This window comes from Parambassis ranga, chromosome 16 (genome assembly GCF_900634625.1).
Source record: "Parambassis ranga chromosome 16, fParRan2.1, whole genome shotgun sequence".
Classification (NCBI taxonomy): domain Eukaryota; kingdom Metazoa; phylum Chordata; class Actinopteri; family Ambassidae; genus Parambassis; species Parambassis ranga.
Window position 1 is genome coordinate 20,327,917 of NC_041036.1, and position 19,848 is coordinate 20,347,764.

General features: G+C 44.6%; 1 protein-coding gene and 1 non-coding gene across 2 annotated transcripts; one reads left to right on the top strand and one right to left on the bottom strand.

Annotated features, from left to right (window-relative positions):
* Positions 1–388: 388 nt before the first annotated feature.
* Positions 389–460, bottom strand: trnat-cgu (transfer RNA threonine (anticodon CGU)). The gene has a single exon. It is a non-coding gene; the product is annotated as a tRNA-Thr (tRNA).
* A 5,330-nt stretch (positions 461–5,790) lies between these two features.
* On the top strand, positions 5,791–19,816 carry ptpn23a (protein tyrosine phosphatase, non-receptor type 23, a). The gene is made up of 24 exons (XM_028424996.1): positions 5,791–6,025; positions 7,495–7,569; positions 8,642–8,769; positions 9,021–9,097; positions 9,382–9,431; positions 9,521–9,652; positions 9,734–9,814; positions 9,901–10,032; positions 10,126–10,173; positions 10,389–10,445; positions 10,536–10,594; positions 10,687–10,766; positions 11,037–11,151; positions 11,238–11,303; positions 11,522–11,667; positions 13,788–14,105; positions 14,189–14,343; positions 14,426–14,757; positions 14,850–17,367; positions 17,455–17,639; positions 17,716–17,820; positions 17,898–18,036; positions 18,128–18,241; positions 18,632–19,816. Exons 1-24 carry the CDS (start codon positions 5,942–5,944, stop codon positions 19,202–19,204), a joined length of 5,769 nt encoding a protein of 1,922 aa, XP_028280797.1. The 5' UTR covers positions 5,791–5,941; the 3' UTR covers positions 19,205–19,816.
* The last annotated feature ends 32 nt before the right edge of the window (positions 19,817–19,848 follow it).

Genomic DNA, 19,848 nt, shown 5'->3' on the forward strand with positions numbered 1-19,848 from the left:
GGTTTTGTGTCAGGGCATATCCTCAATTTACTTGTTAAGCCAGAACATCACAGGTAAGTATGGAAACATTTAGTGCTAATGTTTGTAAGTTTTTTTTTAAGTTTTACCCAGACCCACCCACATAGGTCTGTAACCACATATAAACCATGTTTCCCCACCAAACAGTTAGAACTGATGAAGCTGCTTGGATGAGCAGCGAAACGTCTTCTAGAAAACTCTACAAGTCCAGACGCCTTGCTTCAACCTTCTCTACGTATGCATGCTAACTGAAATTTATATCCACTGCCCAGTGGCCCATTCTGAGTCAGGAGAATCCATATAACTAAACATGTTGATTAAGAATCCCTTTATTAGTTCCACACGGGGAAATTGCATAAATGAACTTTGAAGGCATGGATGGGAATTGAACCCATGATCTTTGGTTTACGAGACCAACGCCTTACCACTTGGCCACCACGCCATAAAAGTCATAAGTCATATACATAATCAAGTATGCAAAATACAACTGTAACATTTTGTTCAATTTCACAGGTTTAGTCTCAGGTTTTGTGTCAGGGCATATCCTCAATTTACTTGTTAATCAAGATGCAACCAGTGAATTTCTTCATTTGCATGGAGATTCATACGCCTGTGCCATAACAACACTTTTAGTCTCCAAATGAATATGTAATATTAGTTCAGTAGAAAAAATGAATTGAAGTGGAAACCTTACAACAGACCCTTCGTGCATTCATCCATTATTGATATTAGCTTTATCCACACGAAACTAAGACTTTAGCCAAAACAAACACTTGCACTTGCTGTTTTATCATATACTGACACCTGTTGAATAACATCATTTTCTGATTGTACATAGGCAAACATTGTGCATTTCTTAACCGATGTCAATGATGATCATATGATACAATGTGATGCCTCAAGTTTAAAAATAACATTTTATTCTAATTATTCCTGTGCACTTTATCCGAAACATAACTGAGTCAGTATTCTAAACATGTTATGTTCCATCATCCCATTTCTCAGCTACCTCAGCCTATAGAGCACATGCAGCATTTCCTGTCATGGTCACAGTGGGCGTTTATTGATGCAGACAGGTCAAACAGCTGCTTTAGCTCCAGGCCTTCATATGTGAGGAGAGAAGTTATCTAATGCTAACTACCTCCTACGTACCACCTGAGAGCCCCCACAATTCTCTTGTTATGCAAGGCCTTGGTAGGAGTGGATGTGGGCCTTTTCACAAATCTCCAAACACTAATCCGGTCCACTAATTTCAGCATGATTCTGCCTCTGTTATTGTCACTATTGGGATGAAGTCTTCCTGTCTTCAGAGACCAGGTCTAATCCGATTCTATGTGTGAAATGGTGTCTAAATGCGTGGTGTTGTGATAAGAACTGTTTGCAACATGGCTGTCTGGTAGAGGGAGGCTGCCTGGCCACTGAAACCATAGCAACACCCTTCCGACTAGTCGCACTTAGAAAACATGGAACGTATTTTGGAAATCACAGGAGGGCTGTGCGAACATGTTGATGCCTCACATTTCTGTCTCCTTTCTTTGTTTTTTTTTGACTGTCCACCTCCTTATTTTGTCTCTGCCTTTTTTAATCTCCTCTACTCCCACATTTCTCTCCCCTGTCCCTTCTTTCTGTTCTGCTGTCCCCGTAATCTCTGTCCATCTTCCTTCCTCCCTCGTCTCTCGGCAGCCTCTCATTTATCCATCTGTGTCTTCCCCGCCTTCATCTATCTGTCCATCTCCCTCTCCTCTCCGTGTTCATTTTTACCTGCCTTGGCTGAAATGTGCTTGGTCATTTTCTGTCTGCTTCCTGTTCTGTTATCTTACTTTCTCACCTCGTACCATATGTTTGAGAAGCACAGCTGACCTGACATGACTTGTCTCTTCTTTTCTGTCCTTCCATATGTCCTTCTATCTCCTTTCATCCACCCTTTTAAGATCCCACCTTCGTCTCTCTTTGTCCTTCTTAACATCATGTCCATTTCTCTTCGCCACTTAGACATGTCTCACCCCCTCTTCCTCCCTCATCTGTCTGTATCTTATTCAGTGTTTGGCCTTTCCTCTTTTTTCTCTCCTAAACTCTGTCTGATTCTCTGTCTCCTTAGATTCTCCCTCTCCATCCATCCACCTGTAGCAGCACTGTCAGCTCAGTCTTGTTGGTGGTATCAATCTAAGTGAACTTGCTTAAAGCGAGGATGTGTGTGTGTGTGTGTGTCTGTGTGTGAGTGTGTGTGCGTGCCTGCCTGCGTGTGTGTGTCTGTGTGTGTGTGTGAACCCTTCTCCCCAGGGGGCTCGGCCTCCTCCCTGAGGCCCCAGTGGAGCTATGCAGCAGAGTCATCTTCGGCATATCTATGGTGTTGATGCTGGCACTGTTCTGCACAGAGGCACATCGCCCCCTGGTGGGAGAGAGAAAAGACAAGAAACTGTGATAACAGGAAAGTGTATGCCGTTTGCCTGTTTAATATTTTAACCTTTACCACTGAGATCAAAGCCATGGCCATATTGAAATTATGTTTTCTACTGAGCTGCACAGACATTAGACTGTCAGGAGAGGCTAGTAGACAAGCTTCATCCTGCCAAATTAGTGTCTGATGGTTGTGGCTAAAAAGGACTTTATGGACATTTTGGGTGTCCATATAGGACACTTTTGGCCCTGCAGATACAAAACACATACAATTATTGGGCTTTTGTCATCAGGGCCCCCTCTGCATTGGTAGAACTGGATAAGATAAGGCTTATCTTCTTTTTAAAACACATTTTATAGATGAATTTATATAATTTATATTACATATTTATTGATGAATTTATTTGTATCTATTATTTATTTATAGATTTTAAGTAGATATATAATTTAAGTCTAGTCATTCTTATGTGGTTTTACTTTATTAAATTATTTATTATTTATTATTATCGTCTATGTGATTTCTAGTCTTTCTTCTTTCTGCTGACTCTTCCCAAGCACAGTGCTGCTAAGTTAGTGAACTCCTTAGAAGTTTCTATATTTCTGCATAAATAAGCACAAAAACATGAGTCAGTTTTCACATGTGTACTGAAGAGCACCAAATCAAACAAGCGAAACAGAAATATATATATATATATATATATATATATGTGTGTGTGTGTGTCCTGGTTCAGGTGCATCAAAGCAGGGTCCAACCATGATACTACCACCACCATGTTTAACATATAGGATAGGTTCATATACTGGAATGCAGTGTCATTCTTTCTCCTAGCATCCAGCTTCTCATTTAAGCCACATAATTCTATTCTGATTTCATCTGTCCACAAAATATTTTCCCAGCAGCCCTCTGGTTTGTGAGCTTTAGCAAACTGCTGATAGGCAGCAGTGTTCTTTTTGGAGAGCAGCTCTGTCATGCACACCATATTTGTTAAGTGTTCTACTGATGGTGCATTCATGAACATTAACATTAGCCAATGTGACAGAGGCCTTTAGCTGCTTAGAGGTTACCCTGGGTTCCTTTGTGACCTTGTGGCCTATTACATAAGTTGTTTTTAAAGTCATTTTTAAAGGGTAACAGTTGACTTGAATTTCCTCCATTCTTACAATTCTTCTTACAATACATTCAACAATCTGTGTCTGTGGATTTGTGGAGTCCGAACTCTTTACAGATGGTTGTGTAGCCCTTTCCATCCTCATAAGCAGCAACACCTGTATGAGGTCCTCAGAAATGTCCTTTGATTATGCACATTATCCACAGATGTGTGTTGTGAAGATCACACTTCGATAGATCACTTTTGTTTAAGCAAAACAAGGCACTCACTGACATAACTCTCACTGAATAACTCTAGCTACTAATCTGGCCTTCAAATAAAGCTTTGTTTCCCCAGCATTGTCACCAATCTGCCATCCTGATTGTCCAGCTCTATCATCGTTTGGTTGTTTTTTCTTTTTTTCTTCCTGTTTTTTCTTCTGTTAATATGTGTTTCCAAACAGTTTTTCCATGTCTGACTCAAAGGTCAAAGGACAAAGCTGTCATATATTGCACAGATTGTGAGGCTGGTTTGTGGTTTCTGATGAGATACAAATAAAAACTTAATTGACCTTACGTTCAGTGCTCAAGGGAAAGCGACCACACATTAAACAGATCTCACTCATCTTCCAGTCGTAGTCTTAGTTCGCTTCACTTTCACACTAGTGTCTCCGACTTTAAGGCTGCTGCTGCTGCAGCATTAGTCACAGATACCAAAGGAGGACACCATGATAGCTGAGGAGCATTTAATTAGCACCGCGCTTATTGAGTATGGCACTTTAATAAAGTCGGGGTCCCTAGTGAGACAGATTAGAATGCTTAACCGAATTAAAGAAAAAAAAAGTGGCACATCATGACTGCTTCTAATACTGCAGTGAGACAATTCCAAGTTTGTAACAAAATCCATGACACAAGATTTTTTTGCCAAAACAAACCCTTATGATTTCATCAGGGTCCACCTCTCTGCCGAGTAAACACCTCATTGCTGTGGGAGATAATGTATGTATGTGTGTTGCAGCAGACTCTGCATCACACACTGCAGCACTGATCATAAAAAGCTTATCCTGCAATGTTGACACTGCAGTGGAATGGAAATCTAAATTATGATCTTTTTTTTTTCTCTTATTTCATTAAAAACTAATTTCTGGAGTTATGAATATAAATATGCCTGTTAAAGAAGATAATTGCTCCCATATTTTCTACTTATTTTAAAATGCAGTAATCATGGGGACCCTTTAACACTCTCACTTCTCAGACAGAAGTCCATTTAAGAGTTTTTTTTTGCTGCTTATTTTGTAGGAGGCACAGGTTGCATTAGAGAGCAGGAAATTATATTAAACTGCATTAGCTTTGTAGAGTGGGCTTGTGGGCAGTAAATTATAAATGAATGTTATATATAGGTATGATAATATCAGTCAGAGGAAGTGCCAGTGGATTGTTTATAATCTATGCCTGTGTTTTAAAGAGTCTATTATATGAAACAATAGTACTTTATATTAATATGACAGCCCAGAAAAAACGTATTACAATAGTGCTCTTACATGTTTCATACCTGTAGTGCAAACATGAATATAAACATAAAATTCTGTAATTTTATTGACAAAACAATTGACTAATTAGGTAAGAAAATACACTTTATTATCTTTCATAGATCTGCAGCAAATCCATATGCAAATGTGAAACATAGTCAATATGTAGGCAGGAAACAGAAACAACTGAGCATTTTTTGCCTGTGATTTTTTTCCTAAAGCTCTTAGTACCAAGCCAACTCTCATATTGTTTATAACACAATAACAGATGGCAATTGCTTCAGATGAGCATACTCATCCATCCTATTATGCATTATATGATGGATTAGTCAAAGTAATTAACCCATCACAGCTATACTCAGTCTGTGGTGTGCAGTATGAAAGGCTCTGATGTCATCCAGTTTACAGCACCCCAAGAGGAATGCTGTATGGAGGAAAGTGTATGTACGATAGGTGTTTGGTAAATTAAATTATTACAGCACAGTGTTTAAATAGTGCTTTGTTGGGAGTTAGACTATGTTTTACATAATAAAGCCATGACTTGTCAGTAATTTCTCTTTTATGTGATGTTCATTGTATTGCCTTTGAGACTACAAAGACACAAGGACTCTGGGAAAATGGTTCAAGTAATTGGAAAATGTAATGATAACACGTCACAACGTAACACGTAAGTGAACGGGTAAAAAGTAATCAAACACATCAACACTACATTTCCCAGCAACACTCGGGGCCCATATTGCAGACCTACGTCACTTACGTTCCCAGCTTCCGGTTGAAGTGTAAATGGATACATGACACAGTTGTTTTGGGGGGGAGAGCTATCTTCTGGAAAACCGTTAATATCTATACAAACTACCGAAGCGATTTTAGACACCGTACCGGCTGACAGCCCCGTGTAGAGACGGCCGCGATGGAGGCGGTCCCCCGTATGCCCATGATCTGGCTGGATTTAAAGGAGGCTGGGGAGTTCCAGTTCAGCCCGTCGGTGAGGCAGGTGAGCTGGGTGGGGATTGGAGCAACAGGGCTGAGGTCGAAAGTCAAATAAACACGGATTATGGACGACTGGATAACCCAATCAAGACGTTAACGTTAGCCAGAGTTCCGACGAATAGTTGGTTGGCTGTCACTGCCTGTTGGGGAAAGGAGAATTTTCCCGAACGGGTAGCTGGACAGCTAGCTAAGGTCTGATTTTGGCAAATCCCCTGACCACCGCCTATTGTTTGCTAACGTTAGCTAGCAGCCTACTAGCTAATAATTAGCTACTATTTAAAGTCCATAATGAGCTTTTAGCTCACTCAATAGGAAGAATTGGCAACGACAACGAAGCTAATGTACATGTTTATAAAATAACAAGGCAGGCTTCTTCACGGCCCAGCCACACTGCCGACATGTAAATAACAAGCTGTGAGCTCATTGTCACATGCACCTGAGCGAGCGGAGCAGCTTCAGAAATCCAGGCCAACTGCCAGAGGAAAGCTCTGCTGTGACATGTTATTAAACACTGATCATATATGTCATCTTATGCATATTATTCAGTAGTTACACTAACAGAATACAGGAACAAGTAGTCCCTGAACTGCAACTGATACTGTGAGTGAGTAAAAAAAAAAATACGTTCAAGGAAGACACCGAGAATATGTTTGGATAATCCAGTCCAGAGAGACACTGTTTATTTTTTTGGTAAGCAAATGAGAAATCTAAGTGTTATTTTCATATTATTATTACACAGACACCTGATATGTTGTCAGGACAGATTTAATTGCATAATTAAAAGCTACCTTCCCCATTCGATTCATTAATAACAATATCATAATATTGACATTCTTCTTGATTCACATGTTTGATATTTACTGGAAAGGAAATGCTTCATTTGAATCATTTGAAGGCTTCTTGTGTGGTACTCTTCTTGTGTTGTCTTTGACTGGTGACTCACTTTTTAACTCCTTCATGACATAGATAAAAGCATAGCTCTTTGCCCTGTTGAGTCATTTCCTTTCTGTGATGGACAACCCACATTAGGCCTTAGGACAGGTTATTTAGAAGTGCTTCCTCTAGCCATTTAAAAAGATAGGTCTCTTCAAAGAACAATTGCTCCAACAGTCATCATTACATTAAAGCAGATCTAAATTTAAACCTTTTTTCCTTTTTTGTGTGGATGTCAAAACAGGACAGTGTCCACCTTGATGCTGTGTCCTTTTTGTCCTTCCATTGACTCTGTGACCTCTCTGCTTTTGTGATTTAATTTTAACTGAAGGACTAGTAGAAGAATTTTACCTCCCCAGCCTGACATTAGGGAGATTGCTGCTTATTATAGTGGCTTATGAGGACAGGGAAAGTCTTGGCAAAGCATGATGGGAGATCTTAACGGCTCTCAGAGAACTCTTGGCTCATGCTGAAGACTACCTGGATGGCCACAGCTGAAAGACTTAAAAGTTCAAACTTTTTCTTCTGCTTCTTCTAAAGTTCATCTTGAAGAATTACGGAGAGAATCCGGACAATTACAACGAGCAGCTGAAGAAACTGGAAACTCTACGGCAGGTGGGCCCCTCACATCAGATAAAATATTTTCTGTTAAAATGCCTGTGGCTTTAGGAATTGCTGATCAGTGCAGTGGAACAACTGTTGATAGTTTGCATGTTATTAAATAGTTTTTTCTGTAGATAGCTCTTTATGGCTGTTTGTGTGTTTGGGATTTTTGTCAAGCTGTAGAATGAATTTATCATAACCATATATTTCTACCTACTCAAAGCACAAGTGTCTTATCCAGGGACACATCGGCATGACATTATTATGTGTTTGTTATGTGTCCTTGATGGTATTTAAAGATTCAGACTTTTATTGTCAATTCACTCTATGTGTAGAACATACAGATGAACCAAAATACGGTTCCTCTCTCACCTTAGTCTTGTGATAAAAATGAGAATGTTAACAAAAATAGAGAGTTAAAGCAAGAGTTCAGCAGAGTTAGGGTCCAGGGGCAGGGGGCAGAGGGGGGAGGTAGCGGATTGAGTTCAGCATCCTGACAGCCTGGTGGATGAAGGTGGTTGGTGGATGAAGCTTCCAACAGGCCACCACCTGTATGGAGGCAGTGCAGCCACACAGTGATGCAGCCTGTGTATATTTATATATATATTTATATAGACAAGCTTTCATCTTATTTTTTGGATGAAACCTAATAATTAAAGCCAAACATATTTTGAATGAATGTGTGGGGGTTTTTCCTTCCTAACTGACATTTAATATATTAATGAAATAATTGTAAAAAGGCAGATTAGGTAATGAAAACATCAGTAACAGATCAAGTGAAGGCCTGCTGTGAGTAACATATGTGTCAGATAGCGAATCATCATAGATACAATAAATGACTGACTGCAACTATTCTAGTTAAATATTCACAGGAAATATAAATTTAGCAGATGAAGGAAGACTGAAGAGCTTCATTATTACTGACACGGATTTCCTTTTGGTGTAGAGACCAGTAGTAGTCGGTGTAGTTTTTGCAGTTTCCACATGCAAGCTCTCATTGACATGATTTATTTTATAGATCACTAAAACATGAGTGATTGCTTAAATGTTGTGACTTTAAGACATTGTTTTTATTTGTTTACAGAGTGCGGTGAATGTGACGAGGGATTTTGAGGGATGCAGCACACTGAGGAAGTATTTTGGCCAGCTGCATTACCTCCAGAGCCGAGTACCCATGGGACCAGGCCAGGAGGCTTGCGTACCCATCTCATGGTAGTAACACACATGCAAACGCTGCACGGCTCACATCTACAGATCTAAAGCTTATTGTAGTTTTTCAATTAGTGTCATTTGGTCTCTATGTCAGTGCTCTAAATCTGAATGTGCAGGTGCAGGTAAAATACTTTAATCCTGGGAAATGGTACTTCTGTAAAGTTCCTGCATATTGCATTATGTGATAAGATCCTCACATGTTAACAATGTACAGTTCTTTACAGATGATGTAAATGGTAAATCTCATTTAGGACTGAAATCTTCTCTGGAAAAACGGTCACCCATGATGACATCAGCTACGAGCAAGCATGCATACTCTACAATCTTGGTGAGCAAGTAGAATGATGTGTTTTTGATGGAAGTAATATCCCACCTGTTGCATTCATGGACTGTAGGAAAGTTTATTATTTCACTGTTATTTCAGAGGTTTCACAGTGTAGTATTTTTAACCCATTGGTGGGAGAAAAAACTAGTTTTTCTTACATTATTATCAAACAGAAATGATTCCCTGTAATGGAAACTGGGCAGACACTTCCTAGTATGTATGTCTAGTTCATCTGTATTTCCTGGATGTGATCAGAATAATATGTTGAATATGTTGACCATTTGTAGGGGCTCTGCACTCCATGTTGGGAGCCATGGATAACAGGGTATCGGAGGAGGTAACACACACACATCCCCACAGGATAATTGTGTGGTGCACAAATGCATCAGTGAGACTTCTCCCTAACTCTCTGTGTTCTGCATCCAGGGCATGAAGGTGTCATGCACTCACTTCCAGTGCTCAGCGGGGGCCTTCTCCTACCTGAGAGACCACTTCAGCCACAACTTCAGCGTGGACATGAGCCACCAGATTCTTAACCTCAACATCAACCTCATGCTGGTAGGTTACTCACAGGTATGCATGTAAACACACCTACACACACACTGAACTACATCTTATCGATGTGCGTCTGCCTCTCAGGGCCAGGCTCAGGAGTGTCTTCTGGAAAAATCCATGCTGGATAACAGGAAGAGTTTTCTTGTCGCCCGCATCAGTGCTCAGGTCAACTTCTCATGAAATATTTGTCATTTTTAATCATGGCAGCAATAATTCTTGAACTCTAAAGGCTAATAGCTGTCCTGCTGCAGGTGGTGGATTACTATAAAGAGGCCTGCAGGGCTCTGGAGAACTCAGAGACAGCCTCCATGCTGGGAAAGATCCAAAAAGACTGGAAGAAACTGGTTCAGATGAAGATCTACTACTTTGCTGCTATTGCACATGTGAGTAAGAGTGTTAGTGTTTGTATTAAGTTATTAGTGTGTTTAGTCACACACAAACATCTTGGATTTTTGTTTGTTTATTTGTTCCTACAGCTTCATATGGGAAAACAGGCAGAGGAGCAACAGAAGTATGGTGAACGGGTAAGAGCAGGTTATTTGAATCTGCTGATCATCTCAAAGCAATACAAAAATCATTTTAAATTTAAGCTCCAAATTCCGGCAATTGTTATTTTAGGCCTCAATAACCACGAGATTGCTTGGAGAGTCTTTGTGATGCTTGTGTTACTAGGTTTGCTCAGCTATCAGAAGTTACCTTTCCAACCATTAACTGTTGTAAATGCTCCATTTCTCCACAGCTAGCTTACCTGCAGAGCTCCTTGGACAAACTCAATGAGGCCATCAAGCTAGCCAAGGTACAATATTCTTCTCTTACTTAACAGCTTCACAATGTTATTATCATCTCATCTGTCTTTGTGTTCCCATTTGTAAAACCAAACATTTAGGGCCAACCTGACAGTGTGCAAGAAGCCCTGAGATTTACCATGGATGTTATCGGCGGAAAGTGAGCCTTATGTTGAACTTATAAAATGTTGACGTTGTCTCTCTGGTATGTCACCTCCTATTGAAATACATATATTTTCTTTGAACCTACAGGTTTAATTCTGCCAAAAAAGACAATGACTTCATCTATCACGAGACTGTCCCCTCTTTGGAGACTCTGGCCTCAGTCAAAGGTAACAGGAAGCCTCTTTATGCTGACTGCATGTGTCACACTGCATGCAACACAGTAGACAGGTCAGCTGCATGCACAGTTTGAATAGCATGCTGTGTTTTCTTCCTGCTATGTCTTTCTGTAGTATGTGACTGCAAATTTTACCAACTGAACATATGAGATTCTGTGATCCTGGGACCACAGCTGTTTATTTTACATGCTTTATCATTGTAATTAATCTACATACGAGCAATCCTCTCTCTCATCTGTGTTGAACTGTGTGCACTTCCAGGTGCTCCCCTGGTGAAAGCTCTGCCCGTCAATCCCACCGATCCCAGTGTGACTGGACCAGACCTCTTTTCCAAATTGGTGCCCATGGCTGCTCATGAAGCCTCTTCACTGTACAGGTAGGCATCAGCATTTTATGTTTACCGTAAATAGTCAACCTTTCACAAATTGAGAAAGTTTATTGATCTGTGTGTGTTTTTTCCAGTGAGGAGAAGGCCAAGCTGCTGAGAGACATCATGGCAAAAATTGAAAGCAAGAATGAAACACTAGAGTGAGTATAACTGTGCGTGTGTGTTGGGGGTATTTTTTACACATGTTCTCTGGAAATTCCTGTGTAAGAGCCTTTTGAGTGCAGCCACAAGGCAGGAACCTGCTTGTACATTTTTCCCCTTCATCTTTTTGTTATGCACACATGCTGCTCTTTTAGACATGACATTACCAAATAGAAGTAGATTTTGTATCAAAAGACTCTTCTTGCTTCCTCTGCAGGCAGTTCATGGACTCTCTGGGCCTGGAACCAGAATCAGTGGACAACCTGGACATGTACAGCCACATTCCTCCCGTGCTGATGGAGAAGTGTGCTGCCCTCAGTGTCCGACCAGACACCGTCAAGAGCCTCATCCAGTCCATGCAGGGTTAGTGCATCAAATACAAACGCAGCAGATGCAACAGACTTGATCAGTTTCTTACATCATTGTGGAGGAATTTTGGTCCATTCTTCTTCAGAACAGTCTGATTCTGATTGAGTCAGTTTATTGATGTTTTTGGGCACTAAAGTTCCGACCACAGCATTTCAGTGGGGTTAATTTTGGTGTAGATTTGCTGCTGTGCTTTGGATCATTTACCAATTACTGTCAGATAGATCAGAATCAGAATCAGAATCAGAAATACTTTATTGATCCCCGGGGGGAAATTGTTTTCGTTCCAGGTGCTCCATGTATACTCAAAAAGACAGAAATACTAATAAGGTAAAGTAGTGAGCGTAAACAATAAAAATAAAAAATATAAGATAAAAACCTAATAAATTTTAAACATTAATGTACATTCAAGTCAAGTCCTGGCAAGTGGAGACTAAAGTCATATATAATACAACTTGTACCATGTGCAGTAAAATCTTGTCTGAATAAATCCAATATGGATAAGATTACAAGACAGTGTGTTAGATCTGATCTCAGAGGGAGGTGTTGTACAGTTTGATGGCCACAGGAAGAAAGGACCTCCTGTGGCGCTCAGTGCTGCATTTGGGAGGGATCAGTCTGGCGCTGAACGTACTCCTGCACTTCAGCAGCACGTGGTGTAGAGGATGGAAGCTGTTCTCCAGGATCCCCTGCAGTTTAGACAGCATCCTTCTGTCTGACACTGCTGTCAGGGAGTCCAGCTCCATCCCCACCACATCCCCGGCCCTTCTGATCAGTTTGTTGAGTCTGTTTGTGTCCACTGCTTTCAGTCTGCTGCCCCAGCACACAACAGCAAACAAAATGGCACTGGCAACTACAGACTCATAGAAAATCCTCAGCATAGTCCGACAGATGTTAAAAGACCGGAGCCTCCTCAGAAAATAGAGGCGGCTCTGGCCCTTCTTGTAGAGGGCTTCAGTATTTTTAGTCCAGTCCAGTTTATTGTCCAACACCACTCCCAGGTATTTGTAATCCTCCACAATGTCCACACTCTGCCCACCGATGGAAACTGGAGCCGCGAGTGTCTTGGTCCTCCTCAGGTCCACAACCAGCTCCCTGGTCTTTGCCACATTGAGCAGCAGATGGTTCCGCTCGCACCATGTAACAAAGTTGTCAACCACAGTCCTGTACTCAGACTCTCCACCTTTGCTGATACAACCCACTATGGCAGAGTCATCAGAAAACTTCTGAAGGTGACATGACTCTGTCTGGTAGCTGAAGTCAGAGGTGTAGAGCGTGAAGAGGAAGGGAGAGAGGACTGTCCCTTGTGGAGCTCCGGTGCTGCTGACCACTGTATCAGACAAACACCGCTGCATCCGCACATACTGTGGTCTACCAGTTAGATAATCCACAATCCATGACACAAGGGGGAGCTCTACCTGCATCGCTGTCAGTTTCTCACCCAGGAGAGCCGGCTTGATGGTGTTGAAGGCACTGGAGAAGTCAAAAAACATGACTCTCACAGTGCTCGCTGGCTTGTCCAGGTGGGTGTAGACCCGGTTCAGCAGGTAGATGATGGCATCCTCAACTCCCAGCTGGGGCTGGTAGGCGAACTGGAGAGGGTCCAGGTGAGGCCTAACAGTAGGCCAGAGCTGTTCCAGAATGAGTCTCTCCAGGGTCTTCATGATGTGTGACGTCAGTGCCACTGGTCGGTAGTCCGAAGAACCACTGGGCCGCGGTGTCTTCGGCACCGGCACTATAGATAGATGTCCTCACATTTGCATTGGTATACAGAAATAATCAATTCCTCTGTTAATCACTGATAATCAGCAGCACCTGTTGCAGCTCACCTTTTTAAATCATATGGAACTAATAAGGGGACACAGCATTTAATACGTTCTTCAATTTGTGGCTTCATTTTTACTTAACAAGTAAGTTGAAAAATGTTATATGCTGTTTGTCTGGGGCTCTGTTTACCTAATACTAAGAACCACTACAATCAGGTTTTACACAAAAGACAGAATTAAAAAGGGGGGTGCTTACTTTTGAGCATGGCTGACCCTTCTTTCAGACTATCTTCTAACTGTCATACACTTATTTCAGTGCTTCTGACTAAACCAAACACTTACCCTTTGCAGTGCTCTCTGGCGTCTTCACTGATGTGGAGTCTTCACTGAAGGAGATCAGAGATGTTCTGGAGATGGATGAAGCAGGCGAGCGATCCCTCCAGGAGGTCGTTGGCTCTGTTGCGGGCGAGGTCCACCCCGCTGTGCAAAGCCAGGCTCTTGCTGAGATCCGCAGGGACCTGGAGAAATACATGGAGGCCCATGAGAAGGCTAGTTTTACCAACACAGAGCTCCACCGGGCCATGAACCTACACATCAGCAACCTGCGACTCCTTGGAGGGCCCCTGGAAAGTCTAAGGGAGGCCCTACCACGGCCCCAGCTCAGTGAAGGTGGGTTTGAGTTTGAATGAAAAATTTGCACTATAAAACACAGTATGCCTTAAACTCTGTATGATCGAATTGTGTGTATCCAGAGGAAGTAGCAGGGCTGCAGTGTATGAAGCGGATTCTGGGGAAGGTGCAGGAGATGAGAGAACAGAGGGGCTCTTTGGAAAAACAGCTCCGTGACCTCATCCAGCAGGACGACATCACCTCTACTCTTGTCACTACAGAGAGAGCAGATATGAAGGTATGTGGCTTTTTCTTACATGCAAATTGTGTCTTGAAAAATATCATTAAAGACTCAAGAATGTCCTTATGTGTCTTTCTAGCGTATTTTTGAGGAGCAGCTGAAGAAGTACGAGCAGGTGAAGGTGTACATTGACCAGAACCTCGCAGCACAGGAAAACATCTTGAAGGCCCTGACCGAGGCCAATGTTCAATACGCCTCCGTCCGTAAGGGCCTGAGCCAGACAGAGCAGCAGTGGAACAGCACCGTCCAGGGTCTGGTGGGCTCATATGAAGCCTATGAGGACTTGATGAAGAAGTCACAGGAGGGGAAGGAGTTCTATGATGACCTGGAAGCCAAAGCATCATTTCTGCTGGAGAAAGCAAAAGCCCTGTGTCAGACCAGGGCAGAGGAGAGGAAGCCTTTTTTGGAAAAGTAAGGAAGAACCTGACTTAACAATGTTATAATATGATTTTCCTGTGTTATTAATAATTGTGTTGTACCCATTCTCTTTGTTCCTTCCTCAGGGAGACCCAGAAGAAACCTCCAGCACGGCCGACAGCAGCAAAGCCGTCCCTTAAGCCGAAGACTCCAGATGTTGACTCTGCCTGTTCCAGCCTGGAGGACCCAGAGTTGGCTCAGCTTAGTGCAGCCATCTTGGCCTTGGGGGGTGACCTACCTGAGGATCTCCGTAGTCTCCCACCTGACATTCCTTCCCTTGCTACTACTGCAGCTCGACTGCCTCGTCCTGAAGCCTTCATCCCGCCTGGTGCTAACCTTGGTGGTAGCACCTCTCTGCCTTGGCCTGGTGCTCCAGCTGCTGGTCTTCCTCGATTCCCTGCAAACCTGCCACCTCCGGAGCTCCTTGCAAGGATAGCTCAGTTTCCTACTTCAGGGGCTATAGGACCACAGGGACCTATTCCACGTGGGCCCCTCCCTCAGATGACTCCACAGATGCCTCCACAAATGCCAACCCAAGTGTCCAGTTATAGGCCACCTCCTCCTCAAGCTCCTCAGCCTGGCCCTGTTGCCCCTGTCCCGATTCGTCCCTCAACCACCACTGTGGACAGCATCCAGGCCCCTATCCCCAGCTACACCCCGACACCACACCATGCTGTCCCACCCGTGGCATCAACCGGGTACACTGTAACTCCACAGATGGGGACATACCCCCAATTTATTCCTCAACCACGTGGTCCCATTCAAAGCCAGACACCTGCCACTCAATCCCAGCAGCAGAAGCATCCGCAGCCATACCCCCATCCACTCCCACAGGGGTACCAGCCTAGACCTATTCATGGCCCACCCCCTCCTTTTCAGACCCAACAAGCCTACCCACATGGATATATGCCCCCTCAGCCTGGTGTTCCTCCTCAATACCAGCAGCCATTCCCAGGTCAGCTGCAGCCACATCAACAAAATGGCTTTCAGCCCCAGCCACAGATACCCCAAGGCTACCAGCCTCCACAGGGCTATGTGCCCCAGCAGCACCCTCAGATGATGCCAGGGTCCATGCCAAGGCCACCTCAGGTTCAGACTGCACACACGCCCACACCCCCAACTTCACAACAAGCCCCTGCAGTATCTCAGCCCTACCTGCCCCATCCTAACCAACAGCTGCCCACTGGTCTCCCTCACCAACACATGTTGCCACAACAGCAACAAATCCCAATGTCCGCCAGCACCCAGCAGATCCCACCACACCAACAGATGCAGATAACAGGAGGTCCAAGACCTCAGATGCCCCCCACAAGTCAGACAATGCCTCCAGTCTCACAGAACTACATGCCCCCCACTAGTCAGCCCATTCATCCCACCCTGCACCCTCAGATGCCTCCAGCTTCACAACCTCATATGGTGCCTGGTCCTCAGAGTCACCTGCCAAGAGGCCCTATGCCTCAAATGCCCCCAACTGCTCTTCCCCCACAGCATCACTCCCACCCTGGACAGCCTCCTATACCAAATATGCCCCAGCAGTCCATTCGGATTCCCAGCCAACCACAGCCTCCTCCTTCGGGGGGAGTATGCTACCCCGGAGGAGCTCCGTTGATGCCTCAGCAGCCTCTGGCACCTCAGCCCGCAACTCACCAACAACCTCAGGCTCCCCTTCCTATGACCCATCCTCAGCCTTCTGCTGTGTATCCCTCAGCTCCAGGGCCTAATGTACCTGCAAGTGCCCCCCAGCAACCCACTGCCATGGGCCCACATGGTGCACACGGCCCCCCTGCTCAACACATGATTCAGCCCTCTCCTGGAGGCCCTGCAGCAGCACAAGCACCCAACACTATCCCCCCTTCGCCTTCACCTTCACCCTCTCCATCTCCCTCCCCAGGACCTGCCTCATTGAGTCTTAACCCCCAGCAGAGACCCACTCCAGCTGCCACTCCTGTAGGCACAGCCCCACCCACTCTTCCCTCTCCCTCCGCCGTTTCTCCCTCAACGTCGTTGTTTGAACGGCAGAACTCAAGCACAGATGACCTTCTCTCCTCAAGCCCAGAGAGCCAGCCTGGAGGAACCAAGGCTCCCACCAACGTCCTCCAACCCACCAAAGCTGACCCTCAGGATGGGGAACGCCGAAAGAAGAGCTCTCAGGGTGTACTCCTAATACAGGGCGACCCATACCAAGCTCCAGAACGTGTTATGCGCCTTCATGGTGAACTGGAACGCTACAGGGCCCAGGTGGACTCCCTAGAACACCCCTCAGAAAGTGAAGGTGGTCTGTCAGTGCTAGACGCCCGCTGGAAGGAGCTGCAGGACCAGCAGGAGAAAGATGCCCGCCAGCTTTCTATCGCCATCGCCCGCTGCTACACCATGAAGAACCGCCACCAGGACGTCATGCCATACGATCTCAACCGTGTGGTGCTGCAGTCGGGCAAAGATGACTACATCAATGCCAGCTATGTGGAAGAGCTGTCACCATACTGTCCACGCCTTATCGCCACACAGGCTCCGCTCACTGGCACAGCGGCTGACTTTTGGTTGATGGTGTATGAACAGAAGGTGTCACTGATAGTCATGCTGGTTTCAGAACAGGAGCTGGAGAAGGTGCAGGATGTTATAATGTATTTATCATAATATTTATCTTTTTTATTTGTGGAAGTGTGTTAACACTGACTTCCTGGTTCCTCTCAGGGCAAAGTTCTGCGCTACTTCCCAACGGAACGCGGCCAGCAGCTTTCTCAGGGACCAATCACACTCAGCCTGACCACACAGAAGACAACTCCGACACACGTTGAGCGCATGATCAGTCTGCAGTACCGCGACCAAAGCCTGAAGCGCACCGTTGTCCATCTGCAGTTTACTTCATGGCCGGAGCTGTAAGCCACTTATTTAATAATCAGATCACTTGTCATATGTCTGCTTACCCACTGAGGTGTCTTCATCTCTCATTAGGGGTCTTCCTGACAGCAAGAGTAACCTCCTGCGTTTCATCCAGGAAGTTCATGGACACTACCTCCACCAGAGGCCCTTACACACACCTGTTGTGGTTCACTGCAGGTGAAATAATAGAAGTCTAAAATTTGTGTCGTGGGATTTGTTTGTTGTTACTCATGTCAGTCTTTTTTTTGTATCAGCTCCGGTGTTGGACGAACCGGCGCCTTCTGCCTGCTATACGCAGCGCTGCAGGAGCTGGAGGCAGGAAACGGGATCCCAGATCTTCCATTGCTGGTAAAGAAGATGAGGCAACAGAGGAAGAACATGCTTCAGGAAAAGGTCAGTTACACACAGACAAGTACACACAGACTTTTTTTTTAAATCAGAGCAATTATATAGGCTTGATACTTTCTTTTGTGCTCGTCTCTAGCTCCACCTGAAGTTCTGCTATGAGGCCGTGTTGAAGCACGCTGAGCAGGTTCTTCAGCGTCATGGCATCGCGACCGCCACCTGCAGCAAGAACAGCAACTCTGCGGCTACAAAGGTTTGATCATTTTAATACAAAATAGTGTGCAGCATGAATCCTGAACTTGTAGTTTTAAGAACTTTTTTAGTTAGACAATCCTCGGAGTATATAATCTTTCTAAATATCTACATATTATTGATCATTTATTCCCTTAAAATTGTTTTGATCATGAAATATAAGGAATAGTAGAAACCATTCCAGGGTCATGGGAATTACTTCCTGTGTCTAACTTAAACAATGCATTTGTTTACATCTTGCACACCTGATTGTTCTAAAGGAGTCCTACGAGTTCTGGTCAGAAGAGGTACAGCGTTACTTTCCAATAGATCTGTAGCAGCAGTAGGTAGAGATGCCATTTCTGTGCATGTTTTTTGTCTTTAATCGTAACATTCCTCTCTCTCTCTGCAGCCTTACTTGAGACAGGAATCCCAGCAGGATATCGTCCTTGGCGGTGACATGCCCATCAGCTCCATCCAAGCCACCATTGCTAAGCTCAGCATCCGGCCTCCCAGTGCCACAGACCCAGCCATGGAGTATGGTGCCTCCTGTGGCATGGAGGAGCAGGTTGGCACCATCTTACCAGCCCTCGACTCAATGGTTGACATCCAGGATGCCACTACAGATCATTCCTTCAGCCTGCCCCCGTCCTCTCCTGCTCACTCTCCTCCACCCCCTAATGGCCTAGATGCTGCCTCCCCCTCCACTCCACCAGCCCCCAACCACCAACCAGTCCCTGAGGCTGCACCCAGCATCAGCCCACCCCCCGATTCCACCGCTCCTGCTCCGTCATCTCTGGAGCTCCTGGCTTCGCTGACGCCCGAGGCCTTCTCTATGGACGGAGGAGGCAAAGGGAAGCAGCGGGTGACCAAGCAGAGCTTCCTGCAGCCGACAGAGGGTCAGGGTCTCCACAGCACTCGAGGGGAAGGCGGTGACGACCCACTCAGTAGCCTGGACCCCCTCTGGAGCATGAACAAGCACTGAGAGCACAGACTCTGCTGCCTTTCTTTCAACTTGGCCTCAACAAAGGCTTTTTCTAATCTTGCTTTTAAGAAGAGAAAAAAAGGAAGACTGGGAGACATTTTTAGTGGTGTTGATTACCAAGACGTGCCTGATGGCAGACGGTAGGGGTTCCGTTTTGAAGTTAGGTGTATTTCTGCTGCTTTGGAGTGGTGAGATCCTTTCTCCTTCCATCACTGGTGGCTTCTGGGGACCAGATCACTATGCACTTCTCTGTATCCATTCGTTCTGTCGCTCTTTGCTGCTTTTCTTTGTATGCTTGAAAGGTGGAGGCACTTACTGCACCAAATCTGGGCCTAAAACAAAAAAAATCCCAGCATGCACTCCATTTTTACAACCCCCTTGCCCCCCTTCCTTCACAGGAAAGTGTAGAGGCATCACCGCAGTGTGACGGTGCCTGGCTGCTGCTCTTTTCTGCGATGTTGAGTATAACACATGTATGGCGCTGCTGAGTGGAGCCATTCTTAAGGCGCCCTACCCCCTTATTCCTGACAAAGTCAATCAGAGCCTCATGGTGACTCAGAGCAGCATACAACTCAGCACGTCTTAACAAGTTATTTTTTTCTTTGTAACACTGTAAATAAAGTTAGAGTATACAAAAAAATGTC